Source organism: Aquarana catesbeiana, linkage group LG09 (assembly GCF_042186555.1).
Source record: "Aquarana catesbeiana isolate 2022-GZ linkage group LG09, ASM4218655v1, whole genome shotgun sequence".
In the NCBI taxonomy this organism is placed as follows: Eukaryota; Metazoa; Chordata; class Amphibia; order Anura; family Ranidae; genus Aquarana; species Aquarana catesbeiana.
In genome coordinates this window covers 225,608,221-225,631,678 of record NC_133332.1, presented here as the reverse complement: position 1 = coordinate 225,631,678, position 23,458 = coordinate 225,608,221, and the positions used below count along the sequence as shown (strand labels likewise).

At 44.6% G+C, this 23,458-nt stretch overlaps 1 protein-coding gene across 3 annotated transcripts in view; it reads left to right on the top strand.

Annotated features, from left to right (window-relative positions):
• Positions 1 to 23,458, top strand: part of LRSAM1 (leucine rich repeat and sterile alpha motif containing 1) — a 145,624-nt gene that overhangs the window by 91,047 nt on the left and 31,119 nt on the right. For 2 of the 3 annotated variants that reach the window (XM_073599856.1, XM_073599855.1), the window contains exons 16-20: positions 2,243 to 2,342; positions 8,430 to 8,517; positions 14,045 to 14,119; positions 17,208 to 17,288; positions 21,141 to 21,236. In XM_073599856.1, coding sequence (XP_073455957.1) covers positions 2,243 to 2,342; positions 8,430 to 8,517; positions 14,045 to 14,119; positions 17,208 to 17,288; positions 21,141 to 21,236 — 440 coding nt within the window. The remainder of the gene's footprint in view (positions 1 to 2,242; positions 2,343 to 8,429; positions 8,518 to 14,044; positions 14,120 to 17,207; positions 17,289 to 21,140; positions 21,237 to 23,458) is intronic. The other variant, XM_073599857.1, reaches the window with a different exon arrangement.

Sequence of the window (23,458 nt, the reverse complement as noted above, 5' to 3'; positions counted from 1 at the left end):
TGCTTTAAGGGAGCTGATTCTGACAGTCAAGACCAAGAAGGGTCCTTCTGTCCGCCTTTGTATGAGGCTGCTGGGGAAGATGGTGTCTTCATTCGAAGCAGTTCCCTATGCTCAGTTCCATTCAAGACTACTGCAACACAGTATTCTGTCGGCCTGGAACAAGAAGGTTCAGGCATTAGACTTTCCGATGCACCTGTCGCATGCGGTGCGTCAGAGCCTCAATTGGTGGCTCATACCTGAAAACCTGCAGAAGGGGAAATCCTTTCTACCGGTTACCTGGACGGTGGTAACAACAGATGCCAGTCTGTCAGGTTGGGGAGCAGTTCTGGAACAGTCTGCAATCCAGGGGCTATGGTCCAGGGACAGATTTGTGGCAAGGACGAGGGATCCTCTTGCATGGGGGACGGATGCGTTAGTGATTCAGTGGCATCGGTTCTCACTGATTTATGCATTCCCGCCTATTCTGCTACTGCCATGACTCCTTCGCAGGATCAGGCAGGAAAGGAAGTCAGTACTTCTGGTGGCCCCCGCTTGGCCCAGAAGGACTTGGTATGCAGAAATAGTAAGGATGTCGGTGGGTTCCCCATGGACCCTACCGGTACGCCCAGACCTGTTATCTCAAGGTCCAGTGTTCCATCCTGCCTTACAAACGCTAAATTTGACAGTTTGGCTATTGAGACCCACGTTCTGAAGAGCCGTGGGCTTTCAGGTCCTGTCATATCTACCTTGATCAATGCAAGGAAGCCAGCTTCCAGAATGATTTATCATAGAGTCTGGAAAGCTTATGTATCCTGGTGTGAATCCAGGGGTTGGCATCCCAGAAAATATGTCATAGGTAGAATTCTTGATTTTCTACAATTAGGATTAGAGATGAAGCTGGCCTTGAGTACCATCAAGGGCCAGGTCTCAGCCCTATCAGTATTGTTTCAACGGCCACTTGCTTCGCATTCTTTGGTCCGAAATTTTATGCAGGGGGTGAGGCGTCTTAATTCTCCAGTTAAGGCGCCCCTAAACCCCTGGGACTTGAACTTGGTTCTGGCGGTGTCACAGAAACAGCCTTTTGAACCAATACGTCAGATTCCTTTGGTCTTGCTGACAAGGAAACTAATTTTTCTGGTAGCCATCTCTTCTGCTAGAAGAGTATCAGAATTAGCAGCTCTTTCCTGTAAGGAGCCTTATTTGATTGTACACAAGGATAGAGTGGTATTGCGCCCTCATCCTAGTTTTTTACCGAAGGTGGTTTCAGATTTTCATCTAAGCCAAGACATTGTTCTGCCTTCCTTTTTTCCAGATCCCTGTTCTCCGGAAGAGAGGTCACTACATTCTTTTAATGTAGTAAGAGCAGTCAAGACCTATCTGGAAGCAACTGCTCAGATTCGCAAAACGGTTGTTTTGTTCGTGCTGCCAGAAGGTCCCAATAGAGGACAGGCAGCGTCAAAAGCTACCATTTCTAAATGGATTCGACAATTGATTATTCAAGCTTACGGTTTGAAACAGAAGATTCCTCCGTTTCAGATCAAGGCACATTCCACAAGGGCTATTAGGCAGTGCATCACCAGGCCTCTATGGCTCAGATCTGCAAGGCCGCAACCTGGTCTTCAGTCCATACATTCACCAGATTCTATCAGGTGGATGTGAGAAGGCATGAGGATATCGCCTTTGGGCGTAGTGTGCTGCAGACAGCGGTACAGGGTCCTCAGGTCTGATTGCACCCTACTTGGTTGTGCTTCCCCCCCCCTCAGTTGGCATTGCTTTGGGACATCCCATCAGTTACTACTGTGGCTCTGTGTCCCGTGATGTTCGAGAAAGAAAACAGGATTTTTTATAACAGCTTACCTGTAAAATCCTTTTCTTTCGATGGACATCATGGAACACAGAGGTCCCGCCCCTCTTCTAATACACTTATATTGCTTTGCTACAAAACTGAGGTATCCCTGGAAGGGGAGGGATTATATAGGGGGTTGAACTTCCTGCTTAGGGTGTGACCAGTGTCCAATACCTAATGGTACCTACATAACCCATCAGTTATTACTGTGGCTCTGTGTCCCGTGATGTCCATCGAAAGAAAAGGATTTTACAGGTAAGCTGTTATAAAAAATCCTATTTTTCTATGTTTTATTTTGATGTTGATTTTTTTTGTTCTGTGAACTATGTAGAAAATTCAATCTGATTAAAAAAAGATATCCCTGGCACAGCAGCTAGGTAGACCAATCTGTTAACTCCCGCCTCTCTGTCTCACCAGCGGCAATGCAGAAAATGCTGGCGGAAAGTTACAAGAACAAGCTCTTGCAAATGGCTTTTGAAGCAAGGCGTCAGGAGATGGTTTACCAGACATGCTCCAGGTGAGGTGGAAAAAACCCAGATTGCCAATAGTAAGACTGGGTACTGTCAATGATTGTGTGCTGCTTCATGACAAGTCACAGAATAACAGGTGATAGGTTTCTGCTAGCTAATTATTGCATCTGTACAAGGCCAGAGATAGTTAGTCATTAAATGACTTTTCTTTTATTTGTGACATTGTCCGATCTTGGTCAGCTTTTTTTTTTTTTTTTTTTTTAGATAACTTTTATTGACTGCTGTATTTTAAAGTGTTGATGGGTCAGGAAGTGTTCAAATCGCGGGTATGGAATATGCATATTTTCGGTAGCCTAAGCTGGACCAATGCATATATGCTATAAAGTCCATACTTTGAATTTAGCTTCAATTCAATTGTTATCATACATAATATGCATTATGTAGGATTAAAAATTATGCATCCTGGATCTCACAGGGCATATAAATGACAAATGCATGTAAGTGAACAAAGTGTGCAAAATGTGAATATTACATTCCTGTCGCATCATGGCAGCATACACTTTGGGTTGTGACTCCGCCCCTCACAACCTGATAGGACCACATAGCTATAAGTTGTAAAGATGGCCCCCGCCCCAGTATTCTCTTATTTTTCCTCACCTGAAGGACCGAAGATATCAGAAGCACCCCCTTACCGAATTCGCCCCAGCCAGGTTCTAGCTGCTCCTGTGAGGAAGTCCTTGTCTGTACAGCCTCTAAACGAGCTAGATGGAAGGAACCCCACTCTGGTGATCTCAGGGGTGTGTGCGGCTTCAGTATAAGCCTTAAATAGGCTTAGTTGTGTGCAGTGGTCTCCATTTGCTTTTTCCATTCTGTGGTGTGGCTTGCTGGGCACTGTTGTTCCTCTCTGTGTCCCCTGGTTCGTGCTGGCATCTCGGCGCTTCTGCACATGCGCAGAGCGCGCTCTCAGGGCGTTCTGGCGTCTTTGCCAGGTTCCAAGATGGCGCCGAGCTCAGCTCGGCGCCACTGCGCATGCGCAGGCGGGACGTGAACCCGGCGGCCATGGCGGTGCATTTAAAAAGGACTCAGGCTGTCATTTCTGGTGCCTCCTCTTACCTGAAGTTTACTGGCTGTATTATCGGCTCTGTTTTACTCCTGGCGCTCCCCCTCCGGGGTAAGTGTTGCTCCCTTCTTTACTATACCCTTGATTGTCTATTGCTTACTTATACCTGCCTGTACCTCTCCAGGTGTATCACAGTTTTCTTCCTTTCTATGGAGACCGCTGCCCCAGCAGATCACCATCAGCCCAATAGGTAAGGGGGAGGGGTGTTCATGGTAAGTAGTGAAGATTGAAAAAGAGAGCAGGATCGTGCTAATGCTACCTAATTGGTCAGCCCTACCAGGTCATCAAGGTCGTCAAAATCAAGAAGGGAGACCTTACGCAGGAGAAGCCGCTCCAGTCATAGGCGAAGTCGCTCAGCGCACAGAGGAAGCTGTAGGAGGAGCCGTTCCTACTCCAGGCACAGACATTCCCATTACAGAAGATCCCCTGCTCGTAGGCGTCAGTCTTCTGCTCATCCTTCCCGTCCAGCGGGGAATGCTTGCTGGGTATGCGGGGCCACGGCCCTTCCAGACAAATTGGCCTGCCGCAGATGTATGGATGAAGCCACCAGGGAGAAAGAGCTGGTCACTATAGAACCTGCCGGGGTCCCTGCTCTGCATGTCTCAACTCCACATGCGGAGGCTACAGCCCAAAGCACCTCACCATCTCATCCCAGCACGTCAAGGGAACAAGAATTCCCGTCGGATGATGAAGAGCCGGAGGCGTCAGCTGGGTTTGATTTCTCGCTCATAGGACCCTTTGTAAAGTCGGTCAAGGAAGCGATTAGCTGGGAGGAACCCGAGGAGGTACAGCAGAAACAGAGAAAATATTTTCCGAACCTCAAGAAATGCCTGAAGCCTTCCCATTTATAGAAGAGCTAGATGAGCTTATTAAAAAGGAATGGCAGAATCCGGAGAAGAAAATTAGTCTTTCCAACAGACTCGCTAAGTTGTACCCTCTGAAGGAGCCCAAGGTGTCTACCTTGGTTTCCTCTCCGGTGGTAGACGCTTCTTTGATGCGCCTAGCCAGGCACGTGACGCTCCCCATTGAGGGCGCAGTGACATTCAGAGATGTATTGGACAGGAAGGTAGATACAGACCTTAAGAGGGCCTACACCTTCGCAGGAGGGGCCTGCAGACCAGCGGTGGCACTGGCCGCCGTCCGAAGAGCTATTTCAGGTTGGTCATCAAGCACCGCAAAACTCGTTGCCGAGGGCGCAGATCAAGACCAGATCATTAAAGCCCTACAGGAACTCAGCCTTGCAGGGGACTTTGTGGCAGAAGCTTCCGTAGATACCATCAGGTCCGCTTCAAGATCCATGTTAGCCACTGTAATGGCCAGAAGGGCGTTATGGCTTAAGCCGACCCTGCCTCAAAATCTAACTGGTGCCGGATTCCATATGATGGGGTAAACCTCTTTGGTGCAAAGCTGGATACAGCAATTTCCAAGGTGACAGGCGGGAAGTCAGGTCTCATCCCTTCAGACAGGAGGCCAAAGCAACAAAAAGCACCCCCCTTTAAGCGCAATCTCCCGGACAGATATAGGGATGCAAGATCTTATAGACCTGGGAAGGAGTACAGGAGAACTTGGAAGAACCCTCAGACGTCCTTCCTAAAATTCCAAAAAACCAAAACCCCTGCCTCCAATGGGCAGAAACCTTTTTGAAGGTACGCCCGCCCAACCAGCGATAGTGGGTGCCAGGCTCACAGGATTCAAGTTGGTCTGGGCGGATTTGATAAAGGACCCTTGGACAGTGTCCACCATTTGGGTCGGGCACAGGTGGTCGTTCAAAAACCGCCCCCCAAGGGGTCACTTCTGCGCAACCAAGCTCCCTCCTTCCAGAGGAAAAAGGCTGTCCCTGGTACAGTACATCCAGGATCTGCTGCGGAAGCAAGCAATAGTGGAGGTCCCTCCATCTCAAAGAGGGCAGGGTTTCTATTCCCCACTCTTCCTGGTAAAAAATAAGTCACGGGATTTCCGCCCTGTCCTGGACCTAAAAAACATCAACCGGTCAATCCGGGTAGAAACGTTTAGGATGGAAAGCCTACAATCAATCCTCCAAGCAATACAACGGGGGGATTGGATGCTTTCAATCGATCTTCAGGACGCATACCTGCATATCCCTATCCATGCAGAGTTCCAAAGATTCCTTCGTTTCACTGTAAACAACTGGCACTTCCAGTTTTGAAGTCTCCCGTTCGGGATCTCCACTGCACCCAGGACATTCACAAAGGTCCTACTGCCCGTGATAGCCCACCTGAGAGAGAGAGGATTGAGGGTCCACCATTACCTGGCGACATCCTGCTCCTCTCGGACAACAAGCAGTCGCTCATCCAGCATCGAGAAATCCTCGTCTCCACCTTACAGTCCCTAGGGTGGCTGATAAACTGGAGGAAGAGCAGTATCCATCCCACTCAGAGAATGGTCTTTTTGGGGGCCGAGCTAGACACAAGGGAGAACACGGTAGAGCTTCCAAGAGGAAAGATTCCTCCCCTAATTCAGAAGGTGAAGAAGGCCATCTCGGCTAAGAGGCTACCGGTCAGAGCATGCCTCAGCATCCTGGGCTCCTTAGCATCTACCATTCCGATGGTCCAGTGGGTGCAGTGGAACTTGAGGCCTTTCCAAATTTCCTTCCTGCGCCAATGGAACGGTATCTCAATGTCCCAGTCTATCTACATCTCTCAGGAAGTGAAGCAGTCGTTGCTGTGGTGGACACGACCTCGCAACTTGAGAAGGTGCGAACACATAGTCACTCCTCACCAGGAGACGGTGACCTCAGATGCCAGTCTGCAGGGGTGGGGAGCCCACTATCAGGAATACGCGGCTCAAGGGCGTTGGCCATTCAGGATGCAGGATTCAGTGTCGAATGTGTTGGAGATGAGAGCAGCATTTCAGGCCCTCCTGTCCTTCAGTTCCCTCTTGAGGGAGAAGCATGTCCTCCTGAGGATGGACAACAAAGTTGCAATTGCCTATATCAACAGGCAGGGGGGCACCAGAAGCAGGTCCATGATGCAGGAGGTCCGTCCTGTCCTAGAATGGGCACAGCTGAACCTGTCAAGTTTAAGGGCAGTTTATGTACCAGGAGTCCAGAATGTGTTGGCCGACTCGCTGAGCAGGAATTTCACCTCCAACCACGAGTGGTCTCTGAGCTCACAGGCCTATGCTCTCAAATCCCGGACTTGGGGTTCACCAGAGATAGACCTGGCTGCAACACTGGAGAATGCGAAGTGCCAGAGATTCCTATCCAGGATACCATTCCCTTCGGCAGAGGGGACGGATTGTCTCCTGCACCCCTGGAATTTTCATCTAGGATACATCTTCCCTCCAACTCCACTTATAGCGAGGTTTCTCTTGAGACTCAAGGAGTCATCAGCACTGGTGGTGGCAGTGATTCCCTTCTGGCCGAGGAGGCCATGGTTTACCACCCTGATGCTGAATACGGCAGATCCCCTGCCCCTTCCGTTGTCACCAGACCTACTCTCCCAGGGTCACCTTCTTCACCCGAACCCGGAGAAGCTACACTTAATGGCCTGGAGGCTGAAAGGGCTAGGTACCTAGGGCAAGGCTGTTCCCGGAGGGTGGTAGATAACCTACTCCAGGCCAGGAGGCCTACTACGAATAGCACGTATAGACGAGTCTGGGAGAAGTTTATCGCCTTCGCTCAACAGCAAGTTTGGAACTCATCCTCACCATCCTCACCAAGTCCTGGAGTTCCTTCAGCTAGGCCTAGAGAAAGGTCTTAGATCAAGTACCCTGAAGGTGCAAGTCTCGGCCCTGTCCGCCTTGACAGGAATCAGATGGGCACAAGATCCCCTTGCGGTCCTGTTCCAGCGGGCCTGTCTGAAGTTGAGGCCTCCTAGGAAACCTTCCTTCCCAGTCTGGGACCTCTCGGTCGTACTGGAAGCCCTATCTACGGAGCCCTTCTTTCCTAATGAGAGCATATCCTTGTGGGATCTGACATTGAAAATCTCATTCCTGATAGCCATAACATCGGCTAAGAGGGTGTCAGAGATGCAAACTTTAATGGTCAGTGATCCATATCTGGTTGTATTTCCAGAGAGATTAGTCTTAAGACCTTCGGACCGGTTCATCCCCAAGGTATCCTCATCCTTTCACTTCAACCAGGAGATTAAGCTTCCAGTACTCACTAAGGAACAGGGCGATCCTCACCCACTGGATGTCAAGGATAATGTCCTGAGGTATCTCTCAGCTACCAGATCCATCAGGAAAACGGAAAGCCTCCTAATCATTCCACATGGATTCAGGAGAGGTCAAGCGGCATCCTCACGCACCATTGCGTCATGGCTGGTGAAGACCATCAAAAAGGCCTATTCATTGAGTAGTCATCAAGTACCTGAGGGCTTAAGGGCACACTCCACCAGGGCAGTGGCAACCTCCTGGGCGGCATATTGTAGAGTCTCGGCGGAGACAATTTTCAGAGCGGCCACCTGGTCTTCCAGAAACACCTTTATGTCCCATTACAAGGTGGATTCCGCCTGCTTATCCACAGTGGATTTCGGAAGATCCGTTATCCAGGCCAATTCTTCTATTCTTTGTTAATAAACTTAGTTTGAATTCCCACCCAGTCTTTGCGAGTTACTCCCCAAAGTGTATGCTGCCATGATGCGACAGGAAAACGGAAAATTGTATACTCACCTTTCCGTAATTTTCCTTTCCTGTCGTATCTTCATGGCAGCATACAATCTCCCACCCGTCTAAAGGTGATATATACGGAGAATACTGGGGTGGGGGCCATCTTTACAACTTATAGCTATGTGGTCCTATCAGGTTGTGAGGGGCGGAGTCACAACCCAAAGTGTATGCTGCCATGAAGATACGACAGGAAAGGAAAATTACGGAAAGGTGAGTATACAATTTTCCGTTTTTAGCATTAGGCTATGTTTATACTTAAGGTTTTAAGGTTAAGGTTTTACATGTACTTTAAGCTGTATTTCACTACTAGCGCTTCTTCAGGATGCAACACATAATAGGTTACAGTAATTTTCATTTAGTACTTTGATCTTTTCGTTGACAGCCTGGCAGGAATGGATCGCAAGCTTCAGGAAATCCAGTCATGGCAGCAGCTGGATCAGAGTAAGATCATCAGCCAGATCCTTCAGGAGGTATGCGTAGAATGTCCTTTAGAGTGTACCTGTCTCCTCTGTAGGCCTGAACCTGAATTCAATATGGCAATTTCCTTGGAGCTAGTGAAAACAAACTAACATATTTTTTTTTGGCTGGGCTTCAGGCTATACTTGCCCAAGTATGTAATAAAGAGATCCATTTTAAAGTGTAGCAATATTTGAAAAATATATGAAACTTCTACCTGTTTGCTGGTAACATCACCAAGGCATGAGGCGTTATGTCTTGATGATTCACTGGCAAACTGTTAGGATGAAACTTTGTAAGTATAAATTAATCCCCCCAATATGGTTCTATTTGTTTATTTTGTGGACAAGCACTGTTTAAAGGGACTTTCAACTAAACCTATATTTGGTTTATGGGTAGATGCTGCATGGCTGAGTTATCCACTGCAATTCTCGTATCCTTTGAAAACTACAGCAGCAAAATCTCTGCCAAACATCCTGAATAGTTGAAAGACAGTGGGTTTAAATGCCCCATTTTACCCAACAGCTAAAATATATCTTGATCATACAGTACAGACACATTACCCTTTCACAATTTTTGATGTGCTTATCCATACACAGTGAGTTATGGGTGTGTACCTTCAGGCGATTGGACACTGGCAAAACTTTAAAGGACACACCCCTTGGGTGCCTTCCCTCTGTCCCACTCTTGAGTCCTCAGTTTTGTGCTAGTGTCTGAAGGTGATTATTTTCTCTTTTTATTTTATCTTTGAATTCTTCAGTCAACCCCTCACTGTCTTCTAATGCCAACATAGAAGCAGTGTATCCAGATGGGCACCACTTCAGTAAAACCTTGGAAGCTGTACCTGGACCCCTCGCTATAGGAATGGCCTGTAATATTATACTGCTAATATTTATACTGCAGTGCTGCGCACTGAGTTAGCCGCAGGGTGCTATACAAGTCCAGGGTCGTGGTCCATGATTATAATGGGTGAAGCCTGGACTTTGTATATAGTCCAGCGTTGTGGACAGGTACAACAGATGAATGTATTCACCTCGCAGTATACACTTTTCAAACTAGGAGCTTAAACTCAACCACAGAGCTTAGTCTCAAGTGGATGACCAGGTGTTACATCACAACACTACTCAAACATTTTACTGCCACTTCTGTCTAGAGCTCTTATAATTTACTAAGGTGCTTCCTTTCACCACAAGAATTTGTTACAGGATGGTCCACACCTGGGTTAATGCATACTCCTTATGGACACATTTACCCTATACTCCCCACACTCAGGAGAATACCCTCACTTAAAGTGGCTGTTAAGCCACTGATATAAAATCTCATCCCCTCTGTAATAAAACAATAAGTGTCCCTGTGCCTGTGTTCTATAAAAAATATGCTGATCTGTCCCTATATCATAGCGGCTCCCATCGATCACTTGACTTCTCGGCTCTCCTCTACCCAGCTGACAGCTCCAGCGGGCTGGGCCGAGCACTCCCGCTGACGTCAGCTGGGGAAGAGAGGTGACAGTGAGCCGAGGAGTCACCTGATCGCCGGGAGCCGCTGTGATATAGGTACAGATCGGCATATTTTTTATATAACACAGGCACAGGGACACTTATTATTATATTACAGAGGGGATGGGATGGGATGATTTTATATTAAATATGAGAGCAGCAGGAGCGGAGGGGGGTGGACACTGACACGGAGCAGACAGGCAGGGAGGGGAGGAGGGAGAGGACCAAGAAGGACAGAGCAAAGCTGCAGATGATGGAGGCATGTAAACTATCCATGGTGTCAGGGCTCAGCAGCCATGATATACCATAGTCAGTTTACAGGGGGGAGGGTATAGCCGGGCAGGATCAGCCAGGTTTTTCGGTGATACAGGGGGCTAAATGACACAGCACAGGCACTGTGCTGTATAACCTGCTTTAAGGGAACAGGATCTGTTTTTTTGTTTGTTTTTTGGGGGTTAACAAATGCTTTAAGAAATTTGGGGATGAGAACCGCAATAGGGATGTTTCAGTAAGGGCCAGGCAGCTTACATCATGGGATCTTTATTACAAAATGTTAAAATAACAAAAACCAGGCTTAAAATGTTCCGCCATCACCTCCACCATTGTGATTAAAAAGACAACGTTTAATAAAATAACGCAGCTGCACTCACACACCACACATGCATGCATAATGTCCTAGAAAAATGACAAAACCAGCTAATATTCACTGCCAAGGAGGGAGTAGATTTATGTGAATAGAAGGTTGTCTGTATGTGACAAATAGGTAAACATTAAATCTCCCCAGTGTGCACAGGTAGCAGTCCTGGTATGGATTTCAACCAATTAGCTCATACCCTCACTTGTAGCTTTGATGAAGTCCAGGTGAGTGGGAGTCAATGCAAAATCTCAGACTTACATTCACTCTGCCAAAGGCCTGCACAACACTCAACCTCAGAGTGACTCTTTCTCTTGCACTGTTGCAATTTCAGGCATGCAATAAGCAGCCTATTTGACTAAAGCAGAATTCTCTGCATCTATGTCACATTTTCACTAACAGATTACAGACTTAATACAGCCATCTTCGTCCAAGGCCAAAACACCACACCTCTTTTACTCCTGTTTCTCAACCTCCGTAGGATTCTAATATGCTGATCCCAGAGGATGCACACGCAGAAGGGAATGCAGATGATATTGAGGCAGTGTCGGAAGAAGTTGCGGAAGATTTTTCTTCCTCAGATTGTCACTACATTGAAGAGGGAGCTTCACGCAACATGCTTGCTAACATTTAAAAGCTCATTGCCTCTGTTTGCAAGAGCCTTGGCATTGTTCAGTCTGACTCCTCTCCATCTTGCCATGCCCCTTTGGGTACAAAATTGACCAGCAAAAACCTGTACAACATTCCCTGTTTATGAACAGAAAGTATGTGCAGTCTTTGATGCCTGGATCACTCCAGTTTTCTCACTCTCCTCCCCAAATCTCAGTTGAACTTAGCTCCAGTGGAAAAAGATTTTGCAAGAAATTAGCTATTCCTGTGGTTGATCCTGCAATCTCTGTCATAAAGAAACATCTCAATGTTTGAAATGTCAAACATTTCATGAAACAAATTTCCAGAGTTGTCCCAGAAGTTTACCAAGCCTTCCCCGAAGCCTTCTTAACAGTGAAAGGGCACCTTCACTCCTACGTTTCGGTGGGACATCTGTTACATTTTTGCCTCTCTCTGAGTCACAAACATCTGTAGACCTGTGGGTTATATTGATAGTTTCAAAGGGGTTCAAAATGTAGTTTAAAATGCAACCCTCTCACTCCTTTATTCTTTCAGATCAACCAATAATTGCAGACGAACGTTAGATTTGCATAATGCCCTGAACCTTCTCTTGTCCCAGGGGGTTGTTGTGTCAGTACCACCACAAGACACTTTAAAGCTGTTATACAAGCCTGTTAATGGTACCAAAGCCCAACAAAGGTATTCATCCTATTCTGGACTTAAAATCCCTCAACAAATTCCTTAATTTCCAAAACTTTGCATGGAATTTGCAAGGTCAGTAATTGCCTCTCTGAGGGAGAATATATGGCATCCATGTACATCCAAGATGCCTATGAGCATGTTCCCATTTACCCACCTCATCAGCACTTTCCGCACTTCACAGTGGCAGACAATCACTTCTAGTTTGTCACACTGGCCTTTTGGCCTATCTATAACCCATTGATCGCTATCTACCAGTAGATCCTGGGCAGATGACTGGTAGAGCACGCCCTTGGCTTGTTGACTCGCCCTCTGCAGAACCTCAAACACAGAGGAGTCACTATATGAAGCAATAGGAGAGAGCAGGCGGCCACATCATCTGATGCAGCTTCTGTAGTTCCGGCTGCGATCCTCAGCGAAGTGATATCAATTGCACTCCGCCTCTCTCCCTGCCTTAGTAGGAGCAGAGCAAAACCAGCAGCAACTGCTGCAAAACACACTGAGCAGCGATTTGTGCAGATTGACAGTGGACTCTTCTCCTGTATTATCTTGTTCAGGTCAGTGTGAAACCTACAAACCATACTGAACTGGTGCCATCAATGACAGAGCAAGCAACTATTATATGGGGCTCAGGACAGTAAGGGCTCATTTACACTTGCTGTTTGATGGGGGGGGTATAAAACCCCAAATTTGAGCCATGTTTTTACCCACCCCACTCCACCACCACACCCCCTTTAGCTACAGCGGCCAGGGGTGTACATATGCCAAGGCTGCAGCAAGAATCATACGCCCTTTCATGCTTGGCACATATAGCATAAAGCGTGACCCATTCATGTGAATAGGGCAGCTCTGCAAATGCCCTGCAACCTTGTACAGTACAACTAAGGGGTTAAAGCAGATGATGAGGAGGCATTGCATCACCTGCTTACCACCTGCTTCAACTCCCTGGACCCTGCACTAGCATGCTTGCAGAGTGGCCCTATTCACTTGAATAGGCTGTGATCAGCGGGCGGTAGTGCCCGCCCAAAGTGACCTTGTATAATTCCTGCTGCTTCCTTGGCTGCGGCCTCTGCAGCTAAAGGGGGTTGGGACTGGGGGAGGTAAAACCGCAGTTCAGCTGCAGGGTTTTACCACCACGCCAGCCTCATGTGTAAATGAGCCCTTATTCACAAGTGTAGCAAGCACTGCTTCTCTCTGAAGGAGCATGTTTCACAGGCTGTGAGGAGGCAATATGTATATTCGCTGTGCATTGCATGCAATTGTGGAGCGGTAGTACGGCAATTGTAGGTTTAAAACAGGTGACGTTGAAAAACACTGTGCCCGTTGATCTTGAATCCTTCCATGTTGCTCAGGTAGATCTCCACCTCTCTAAGGTTGCCCACCCCTGCTCTATACCCAGAGTGTTCACAAAGGTCTTAGCACCACCTCTGCTTGCCCTTCTCAGAACTCAGGGTATCCAAGTCACAGGTTATCTACACCCTTCTTCTAAAGTACTCATCTCCCTTCTAGCAATCAGAAAATGTCCACAAGATCAGTCAGATGCTCCAGATCTTTTGCTAAGTAATCAATTTCAACAACTCTGCTCTTCAGCCTACTCTTCGCTTGGAATACTTGGATCTGGTCCTGGACACATCCCAAGCAAAAGTATCTCTCCCAGAAAAGAAAGTTCTTTCTCTAAGAGCACATGCTCAAGAATTGAGATCCAAAAGAGGCATCCCACAACAATATTCTTCAGAAGAATTCTAGCCTCCATGGCAGTACCATTCAACCAAGGTACCCAATAAACATCTTGTAGCTCAGAGCAATCTGGGTGACTCTGCAGCACTGGACCTTGTTTCTGGGACACTAAATCAGTGAGGACTGAGGACTCATGGAGTGCGGTAGGGTTAAAGGGATGATGCCCAGACATCTAAAGCCTTGCCAGTTACCTGAAGGTACATGTCTGTAACCCACGGTGTATAAATAACTTAGCCTGTGTCCTGTACTGTACTTATAAGATATAGAATTTATAGGTAAGTCAACATTTTTTTTTTTTAAATCCCAAGCTTAAATTTTATGCCTACGCAACCTTTAATGGTATATAATGCTCTTTTTTCTTTCCAGTCAGAAATACAGAAAGTGGCCTTTGAGGCATTGCAGCTGAAGAAAGATTTAATGCATCGGCAGATACGGGAACAGGTGGGTGTGATCTGAGAGGGACTAATCAAGAAGGAATGGAAATTGTTCGTGAGATACTGAGAGACTGTGTGGCAAACCAGTCAGCATGGATAGGCAGGGTGAGATCCAATGTCTAGCACTATAGGCTTTAACCTTAGTTCCACACACAAAGTAGCTCACCAACATCCTCCCAATTACATTTTTGTGTAATGGGTATGCTTTAATCACTTCACTGCTGCTTGTTGCCATATATTATGTCAGAACAAAGAATGATAATGAATGGTAATCCATGGCAGCTACATCTCACATTTCATCAGATTAGAGTAGCTGGAAAATCATGGTTCATTGGTGGCTACAAGACATCACCTATTACCCTTTTAACAAACATGATAATGGGGCTTCTGCATAAAAGTGGATTTATGTTTAAGAAAACCAGCATTAAGAGAAACAGAATTTGCCATTGAGGGTCACCTACTGAAAATTCTAGTTGTCTCTGGTTTACAAACTATCTGAGTTGCTGACCTGGAATAAGCATGCATCAAGTGAAGTCAGTACTCCTGATTTTGATTAGTTTTCCAGATTAGTGAGTCAGACAGTACTGAAGTTAACGTCTCAACATGATAGAACTAGTATGTTCACAAGTAGAGGTCAGTGATGGAAGTCTCCATACTTCCTCAGTTTGGATTTCCTTTTTAGAGTACTGTTTTTGCTTGGTGCAATTTCCACTCTGCTGCAGTATGCATTGTGTCTAAATAGGAAGCTCCTCCATGCTCACATTTGCCAACATCTCAGCATGTTATTCGGCCTCCTCCTTGCCCTGCCTGGCTGTTGCTTTTTACTTTTTTTTTTATCATTGCTCTTTGCTGCCATATTTCTCTAGGAGACACCTCATATGTAGCATAGAGAACATCAAGAGTGAGAAACCGTCGTATAAGCATTTAGCCAATTTAAAGTGTTACTAAACCCAGGACCCTGCATTCACTATATCTGGTGTCCCACAGCAGATATTTTAGTAAATATAAACTGCTAAATACCTTTTCTCATCAACAGTATACTGACTTCTATCAGTGTCTGGTTAAAGCTTGTAGGAGGAGTTTTTTTTCTGCTCTGACTGTCCTATGAGGCTGCACTACCCCTGATATTCTGTCTGGTCAGTGCTGATTGGCCCTTTGCTGATCACATGCACCCTCCCAAAAAATAAATTGAACTCTCTAGCAATACACACCAAACAGAGCATGTGCAGAGTGCCTCCAAGGCTCTGTTCTATCAGTAGATGGATTGGGGACAGTAAAAGAAGGGGAGGATCAGAGGAGACAGGATCAAACAGCTTTTACACAATGCAGAGGATTAACTCCTTAGGTTCCACAGTGAGTATAACATATAGCATGCTTTACTGCATATACAGACTGATTTTACTGTTGTGTGGTTAGTAACACTAACACTAAATTCATAGCCACTCCTCCGGTCTTGATTTATCCAGTACTTTTAGCAATGCCTCCATCCACAACATTATCATTTTTGTAGAGTTATCTTACTCCATAAAAGCTGCCTCTTCGCAATAAAAGTTATTTACTGAACGTTTTTCAGATCTTGAACACACCTCATTGGGAAATATTCTTGTTTTTGAAAAAAAGCATGTAAAAGCTATTCAAAATTCCACCTCCATCAATAACCTCAATCTTGGTATGGTTTGATTATTGGTAAACAAAAGGAGAGACAAAGTTGTGTTAATAATCTTGCTGGAATAGATAAATAAACTTTAATATAAGAAAGGAACGCTTACTTTTTTCGGAGAAAATGCTGCTCAAAGTCCACCTTTTGCCAAAAAAAACCCCAAATAATAATAATTGCACCCACATTTGCAGAAAAAAGTATGTTTTTTATTTTTATGCAAATTATCCTACAAAGCATTGCAACTGCAAACCCTGGATTGTGTGCGTGTAATGCCAGGCTCCTGCAGACTCTTCCTCAAGCTCCTGGTTCGTACGAAGATATGGACTTTCAGTTAGAGAGTTGAAGGAGGTGTCAATGAATTATAAGTGTGGCGAGCACCGTACTTTTGTTACTTGATGACTGCTGTGATGGCAGATGTAATTTGTAATTCACAGATCTCTGTGGCTGAACAACATGGCTATGAGCCCTGCACAGCTGCAATAAATTCAAGACCCGGCAGCTCCTGCCAGGGAGAAGAGTCTGCTGATAGTACAATGCCTAAGACCTCATAGCTCTTCAGTCCTTACTTTACTCAATTTTTAGTTGCCAATCCTGACTCGTATGACATGTGAACCTCTGTGGTTTCATGGAATTTTTATGAAATGCATATTATTTTTTTTCTGGATTCTTAAGTTTTAAGTGCAGTTGTGATTCTGTTCCATTCTTAAAGTGGAACTCTACTCCAAACTGTTTTACATATTGAGCAGATTTGAGAAGGGTTAGAACCAACGTCAGGTTTTTAAAGCTGTCTGTGTCCTCACTGGGAAGATTTACTTTCACTTCCTATTCCGGTAACTACTAGGGAGTTACTGTCAACTGAACTTCCTGTTCTCTTAAATGCATTGTACAAATTTTTCTATAAAAAATTATTTAGGGACTGATCAGTATCAGTGGCCTACCTGGTAAACTCCTAATAGAATGCAGTATGGAGAATGCACTGTAGAGAATGAGGTGGTAAATACAACTTGCACCAGTCAGTACCTGTGGTCACCAGGACATAAAGAACGTGCAATTCTCCCCAATAGGACATAGGCCGTAAAGAACACCTGATAGAGAATCTAACCCACTCTCAGGCTTTTCAGAATTTAATTTTTTTATGTTTTGTTTTTCTACATAAAACGTATTATTTCAAAACTCTTGTAAAATACAGTAACATAATAATTTCACATTTGGCAGTTTATTGGTAGCCTTCCTTATTAATATATGTGATTTGTTTTCTGCGTACAATGTAGATCCAATGCATGTACTGCACTTCCTTTTAATACAGCAAAAAACGAACCTTTTGGCTGCCGCAGATGTCTCTCTTTTGTCCCCCCGGCTTTGCTACGGCAGCTTAGATAGCTTATAAGAGTGAGATTTTATTTATCCAATCCCTCCTGTTTCATCTTCTGTCTAGATATTATTAATAGAAGCTGAGTTATTGCATCTGACTCAGCTGGAGGTAAAGAGGCAAGACTTGGACACAGAGGCACTTCAGGTATGTGGTTACCTCCCAGCGTCCCTCCCCAAACGGAAAACCTGCAGGTTTCCTGTGTTTGTCTTGTTAAAGCCATTTGTTGATTGGTGGGTGGCATTTTTAGATTGCCCACGTATTCCGTTTGTCCATTAACTGGGCCATGATATCAGCAATATGTGTGCTCATAAATAATAATTGAGCAGACAATGGGTTGATAGGCAGGCTTCCCAAGTGATAATGTCTGCAGAGATGTTATAGGTCTTCGAAGGTGCTTTATTATTAGAGCGTAGTTCCAGGAAGTCTCATTAACATCTGCTGGGGAGCTGTTTGAAGTCTGAGCCCTTATCTGACACCAGTCTTGCTAACATGAGCCATTTATTAGGCAGCCCATACATGAATCCATTTTTTTTTTTTCGTTCAACCAGTGGGTTAAACAAAAAAAAAAACAAACTGACTCGACTCCCCCATCCACACACTTTTGAGTATCCTCCCTACTGAACTAATGTAGTCTGACAGTGGAGTGACTTCCCCGCCATCCGAATACAATGATCAGCACTGCTGGTTATAGTCAAAAGCGCTGATCGAGCAGCAAAAATCGGACAGGGCGGTTGTACAGAATCTACCGATCGACTTCTGTACAATCACCCTGCCCATATATGGATCTAAATTTAGCCAGTCTCTGCCATAGTTCAGATCCGTATCAATGGCAGCATCTCTTCTCTTCTCTCTTAGCACAGTTTGTTTCAGAGTTGGGCATAGACATCAAAAAGGTTTATGAACCAGTATTTATTTTTGTACCATCATGGTACTGCTGCTACAGTTAGTTTTTAGGTAAAATGCTGGTTCAGTGCACAGATCGGCTGCCATGCCTGTACACGTGACAGTGAAATACTTTTTGTTTCATTGGATGAATGAGGAACCAGTGGAATCAATACAAGTAACCATCATAGCTCAAATATCTTCTAAATACTCATGTTTGCACAAACCATCTGTTCAGGAATATTCAACCACTAATACATTAAATGTTTTTTTGTTTTTTGTTTTGCTTCGTCATCAGTCTGTCCACATGTTTTGTCTTGAGTGTCTGTCGTTATTTGTGTCTTATGCATGCTCCTGTTCTGGAGAGTGATGTGTGAATTCTCTGCTACCTGGGAGCATGCATGATTGCATGATTGTTTTTGGGGAACTGTAACCAAGATTATTTAATTTACATTTTATTTTTTTAATTTTTATCTGGTGTGAGAATGCAGCCTATCATCTGTTATGCACCAGTGATCTCACTGAGAATGCAGCCTATCATTTGTTATGCACCAGTGATCTCGCTGAGAATGCAGCCTATCTATTCCCTAGAGACCGGTGACATCACTGAGAAAGCAGGCTATATACATTCACTAGAGACTGATGACATTACTAAGAATGCAGCCTATCGATTCAATAGAGACCAATGACATCACTGAGAATGTTGCCTATACATTTGCTATGGATCGGTGATATCCCTGAGAATGCTCCCTATTCATTCACTAGAGACTGATGACATCCCTGATAAGGCAACCTATCTATTGCTTATCTATTGCCTTATCTATCAATCTATTCATTAGAGACCAGTGATATCACTGATAATGCAACCTATACATTCATTAGAGGCCAGTGATATCACTGATAATGCAACCTATCCATTCATTAGAGGCCAGTGATGCCACTGAGAATGCAACCTATCCATTCATTAGAGGCCAGTGACATCACTGGGAATGCCACCTCTGCATTCATTAAAAAACAGTGACATCACTGATAATGCAACCTACCCATTCATTGGAGGCCAGTGACATCACTGAGAATGCAACCTATCAATTCATTAGAGACCAGTGACATCACTGCAAATGCAACCTGGGTAGCTTGCATTATCGGTGATGTCATTGGTCTCCAATGAATGGGTAATGACATCACCGATAATGCAACCTATTCATTCATTAGAGACCAGTGACGTCACCGATGATGCAACCTATTCATTCATTAGAGACCAGTGATATCGCTGATAATACAGCCTATCCATTCATTAGAGACCAGCGACATCACTGGGAATGCAACCTATCAATTCATTAGAGACCAGTGACATCATTGTGAATGCAACCTACCCATTCATTGGAGACCAATGACATCACTGATAATGCAACCTATTCATTCATTGGAGACCAGTGACATCACTGATAATACAACCTATCAATAATGTTATGTTTTTTTCCGTAAAAATGTTGGGTTCCTTCTGTCCTGCAAATTTGTTTTGCTGAGTTTGTCTTATTATTTAAACCTTAGAAATGTCTTGTGTCTGTGTTTAATGTTCTGTCTCTCGGGATTTGGTAGTTCTGCCATGTTATGTTAAAATTCAACTTCTAAAGCTGTAACAGAAGGTTTGTGAAATGTGTTAACATTCTGCATCCACTGGTGGTCTCATCCATTCCTGTGGCCTGTGTGCAATTTGTTTGAAACAAATCTTAAATACTGATAAGGAGTATTTGATTTAAGGGATGTTCCACGTAAGATTACAAATCTAATTTAGATATTTTTTTTTTGTGAAGGAACACAGAGGGTTGGATTTTCTAAAAGAAAATAGACACTTTGCAGGTGCTGTTGCATTTATTTTCCCCAGAGCTTAGTAAATGTGGTGAAGCTTAACTTTGTAAAGAATACCTCATCAGGCTCAAGGAAAATAAAAAAAGACAGCATTTTTGCTTACACATGATTGGATGATGGAAATCAACAGAGCATCATCACTTCCACTAAGCTCTGGGGAAAATGAATGCAACGGCAGTCTATTTGTCTTTAGTAAATGAACCCCAGAGTATCTCTCCCACACACTCTTGTCTGTACCTGAAATACAGGCTGTTATTTTTTAAATTATGGGCTGTAGTATCAGGTTTCCCCCACAGGGGGCACTCTAGGTAAAATCAGATTTCAACTCCTAGTTACTGGGGAAAAAATTTGTGTAAGGGACATAGGGGTTTATTTACTAAAGGCAAATCCACTTTGCACTACAAGTGCACTTGGAAGTGCAGTCGCTGTAGATCTGAGGGGGACATGCAAGGAAAATAAAAAACAGCATTTTTGCTTGTACATGATTGGATGATAAAATCAGCAGAGCTTCCCCTCATTTAAGTTCTTCCCCTCATTTAAGTTCTTCCCCTCAGATCTAAAGCGACTGCACTTCCAAGTGCACTTGTAGTGCAAAGTGGATTTGCCTTTAGTAAATCAACCCCATAGACTACCTTTGTGCATGCCTACACAGGGCATCCTTTAATGATAACCTCTGGTTGACTACAAAGTTTCTGAAAGGAATATAAAGCCCGATCTTGGTTCTTCCTTTTTATACTATAAAGAGTTAAAAACATTTTATATGCCTTTACACCTATTCTAAGCCACAAAACTCAAGGATAGCCCCTTTTATCAGCTCTGTTCATATTGCACACATACAATAATATCCATTGTAAGTGTTTTAGGAAAGTAAAGGATTATTTCATTGCTATTTTTTTATTTGTTGCACCATTATTTCCCGTCCAGCAATAAATATCCAGGCTTTGCTTATCCCTTTCCATAGATCATACCCTTCCATTGCCACCATTGTATTTGCTGTTGGCAAGAAATTAGAGCTTTTTGTATGAAAGGTTTAGTAATAGAAAGTGTTCTGGCTACCTCCGTTGCTAGAGGAAACACAAACACTTGCTTATTTAAAACTCTTTTCATACACAAGGGTCGTTATCCGTGTAGTAATTGCTGTGTCTGGAGCCCATTTGTCATAAATTCATCCCCCTTAGATTGCCCTCACCTTGGACACCTATCATGACTGTTTCCTATTAGCTGACAATGTTCTCATTAACTCAGGAGGTCATCTCGGAGCAGAGGAGAGCCTTAAGTGAACTCTTGCAGCAGTTGCTGAAGGACAAGAAACAGAGGGAAGAAGAGTTGCTGGCTGTGCTGGTGAGTGCAAAGAGGTTCTACTTCACAAGTTAGATTAGTGAATTTTGGGAATTATGTTGTCCTTTTTTGATTCCTTGAGGCCCTGGCCAGTATAAAAAAAACTCTTCTGTCTTATTTTTACAGTACAGGACACAGCACTTGTACTTATAGACCATGAGTTATATGCAGGCTACCTTCAACACTGGCAAAAAGCTTGCTAGGGCCACCCCTGGTTCACACTCGTATAACTCTGTCCACTCTGAGACTCTTGGTTTTTTTTTGCTAGCATCCTTAGGTGATGGACGTTAGCTCCTCTGGAGATATATTTTTCTCTTTAAACTATTAAAAAAAATTCTCTGATGCTTCTATCAAGATCTGACTACTTTTTACACTAGGCTATCTAGCAGTTTCTAGATTGGTGTGTACCTTGGGGACCCTACCAGGACTCCATGGTGTGGGGCCAGCCAGTAATGTTTGCTAGGGGCACTGGATCCTGCATTAGATGCTCAACTTGGCTCAAAGTGCAACGTTTGTAGTTAGCCACGGGGCGCATTATAGGTTTAGGACCATGCTCCATTTCTATGGTTCCCAGACCCTAAAGACCCCACTCTGACAGGTGAAATTAATAGGCGCAGTGTTGTGGATAGGTAGGACAGGGTTTCCCTGTATATTAGCACAGATTTCTGGCTTTTAACATCACAATCCACAGTGTGTAACACACTATGCAGTTTTACAGAGAAATGATTTAGGAGTTATTCACTTTAATGTGGTATCCCCTGACTTTTTTTCTTTAACGTTTCTTGACTTGAGCAATTTAAATTTGGTGTTTTTCTCCTCCTATCGAGACATGGTCTCAGGAGCATGAGAAAGCTGCATCACACTTCCTGTCTGACGCATACCCACCCACCTTTTCTGGCAAAAACACTCACCGCACATTGCTGTACTACTGTAGCAATCTTCTACAGAGTCACAGGAACATGGTCAGCGGCTTATGTATCTGCGCATGCAAACCACAAACATTCTGCACCCCATTCTGTGAGTGCCCCACTGGGGATCCCCTCACTTAGTACTGGCAGATCACAGACGCTAGGAACCTGGGACAAATGGGCCGAATAATATGCATTCTGCAGACAGCTTGCAGAAAACCGGAAACACTGCTCAGATGCCCCTTGTCCTGGAGCAATGTCCTTTTTTAACACTCCTCCTCTAATCTGACTCTAGCTCCTTCTTGGCCATGCACCATGTGGCCTTTCTGACAACAACAGATATCTTAAGTGTACAGTACAGGACCTGTAGTCAATGATCAAGGGCTATATACTGCTGCCTTCAGTTGATTGGAATTTTCTCCACCATTTATTTTCATTGTTTCTTCAGTGCAAAGTGGAGTTGCCTTTCGTAAATAACCCCCTTTGACTGACACTTACATCAAGATCCAATTGTCTTTTGCCATTAGCAGTTTCCAGATTGGCTGCCCTGGGAGTACATCTTGCGAAATTCACCTGGACCCTACAACAACGGGGCCAGTCTGTCTGTAATGCTTACTTCGGGCACTGGATCTTGCATTTGGTGCTCACCTTGGCGACTGGTGCAACAAGTGTAGCTAACCACAAGATACTATACAAAGCAAGGCCTGTGGTTCATTCCTAAGGCACCTAAACCCTGAAGACCCTTTCTGTGGTATGCCCACCGTAATGGGTGGAGTTTGGTCTCCTCCAGGACCCTGCAGTGTAGATAAGATAAGGCATTGTTTCTCTGTAATTGGGATTTTTGTACTTTTTTTTTGCATGTGGGGCCTTATTACACTTAGTATGTTATCTTCATCTGTAAATGTCTCTACCATGTTGGCAGTAGGTTAAATTGACCTTTTTGCATTTTGGCGGATTTTCCCATGCAACAGTGCTACTTGGGTAGTGACGTAGCTACAAATGCTTTCTGGCTGATGCACTTCTGATCTCTATTTCTACCAAGAATGCAAGTACAAGAATGCTCCTCACTACCTGCTTCTCCATAGACACAGAAGGTGGGCTGTCACCTGGGTTATACCAGCTCCCTTTCTAGACAGGCAAATATCCTCTCACTCTGCATCCATTTTGTGAGTACCCCACAGGGGATCTCCTCACATAACAATAGCAGAGACAAGGTGCAGAGGAGCTGAGCAAAAAGGGCCTAATAACACTTGTGCTACAGATAGGAACGCAGAAAACCAGCTAAATGTTAAGGTCAATAGTTGTTCCCCTGCACTG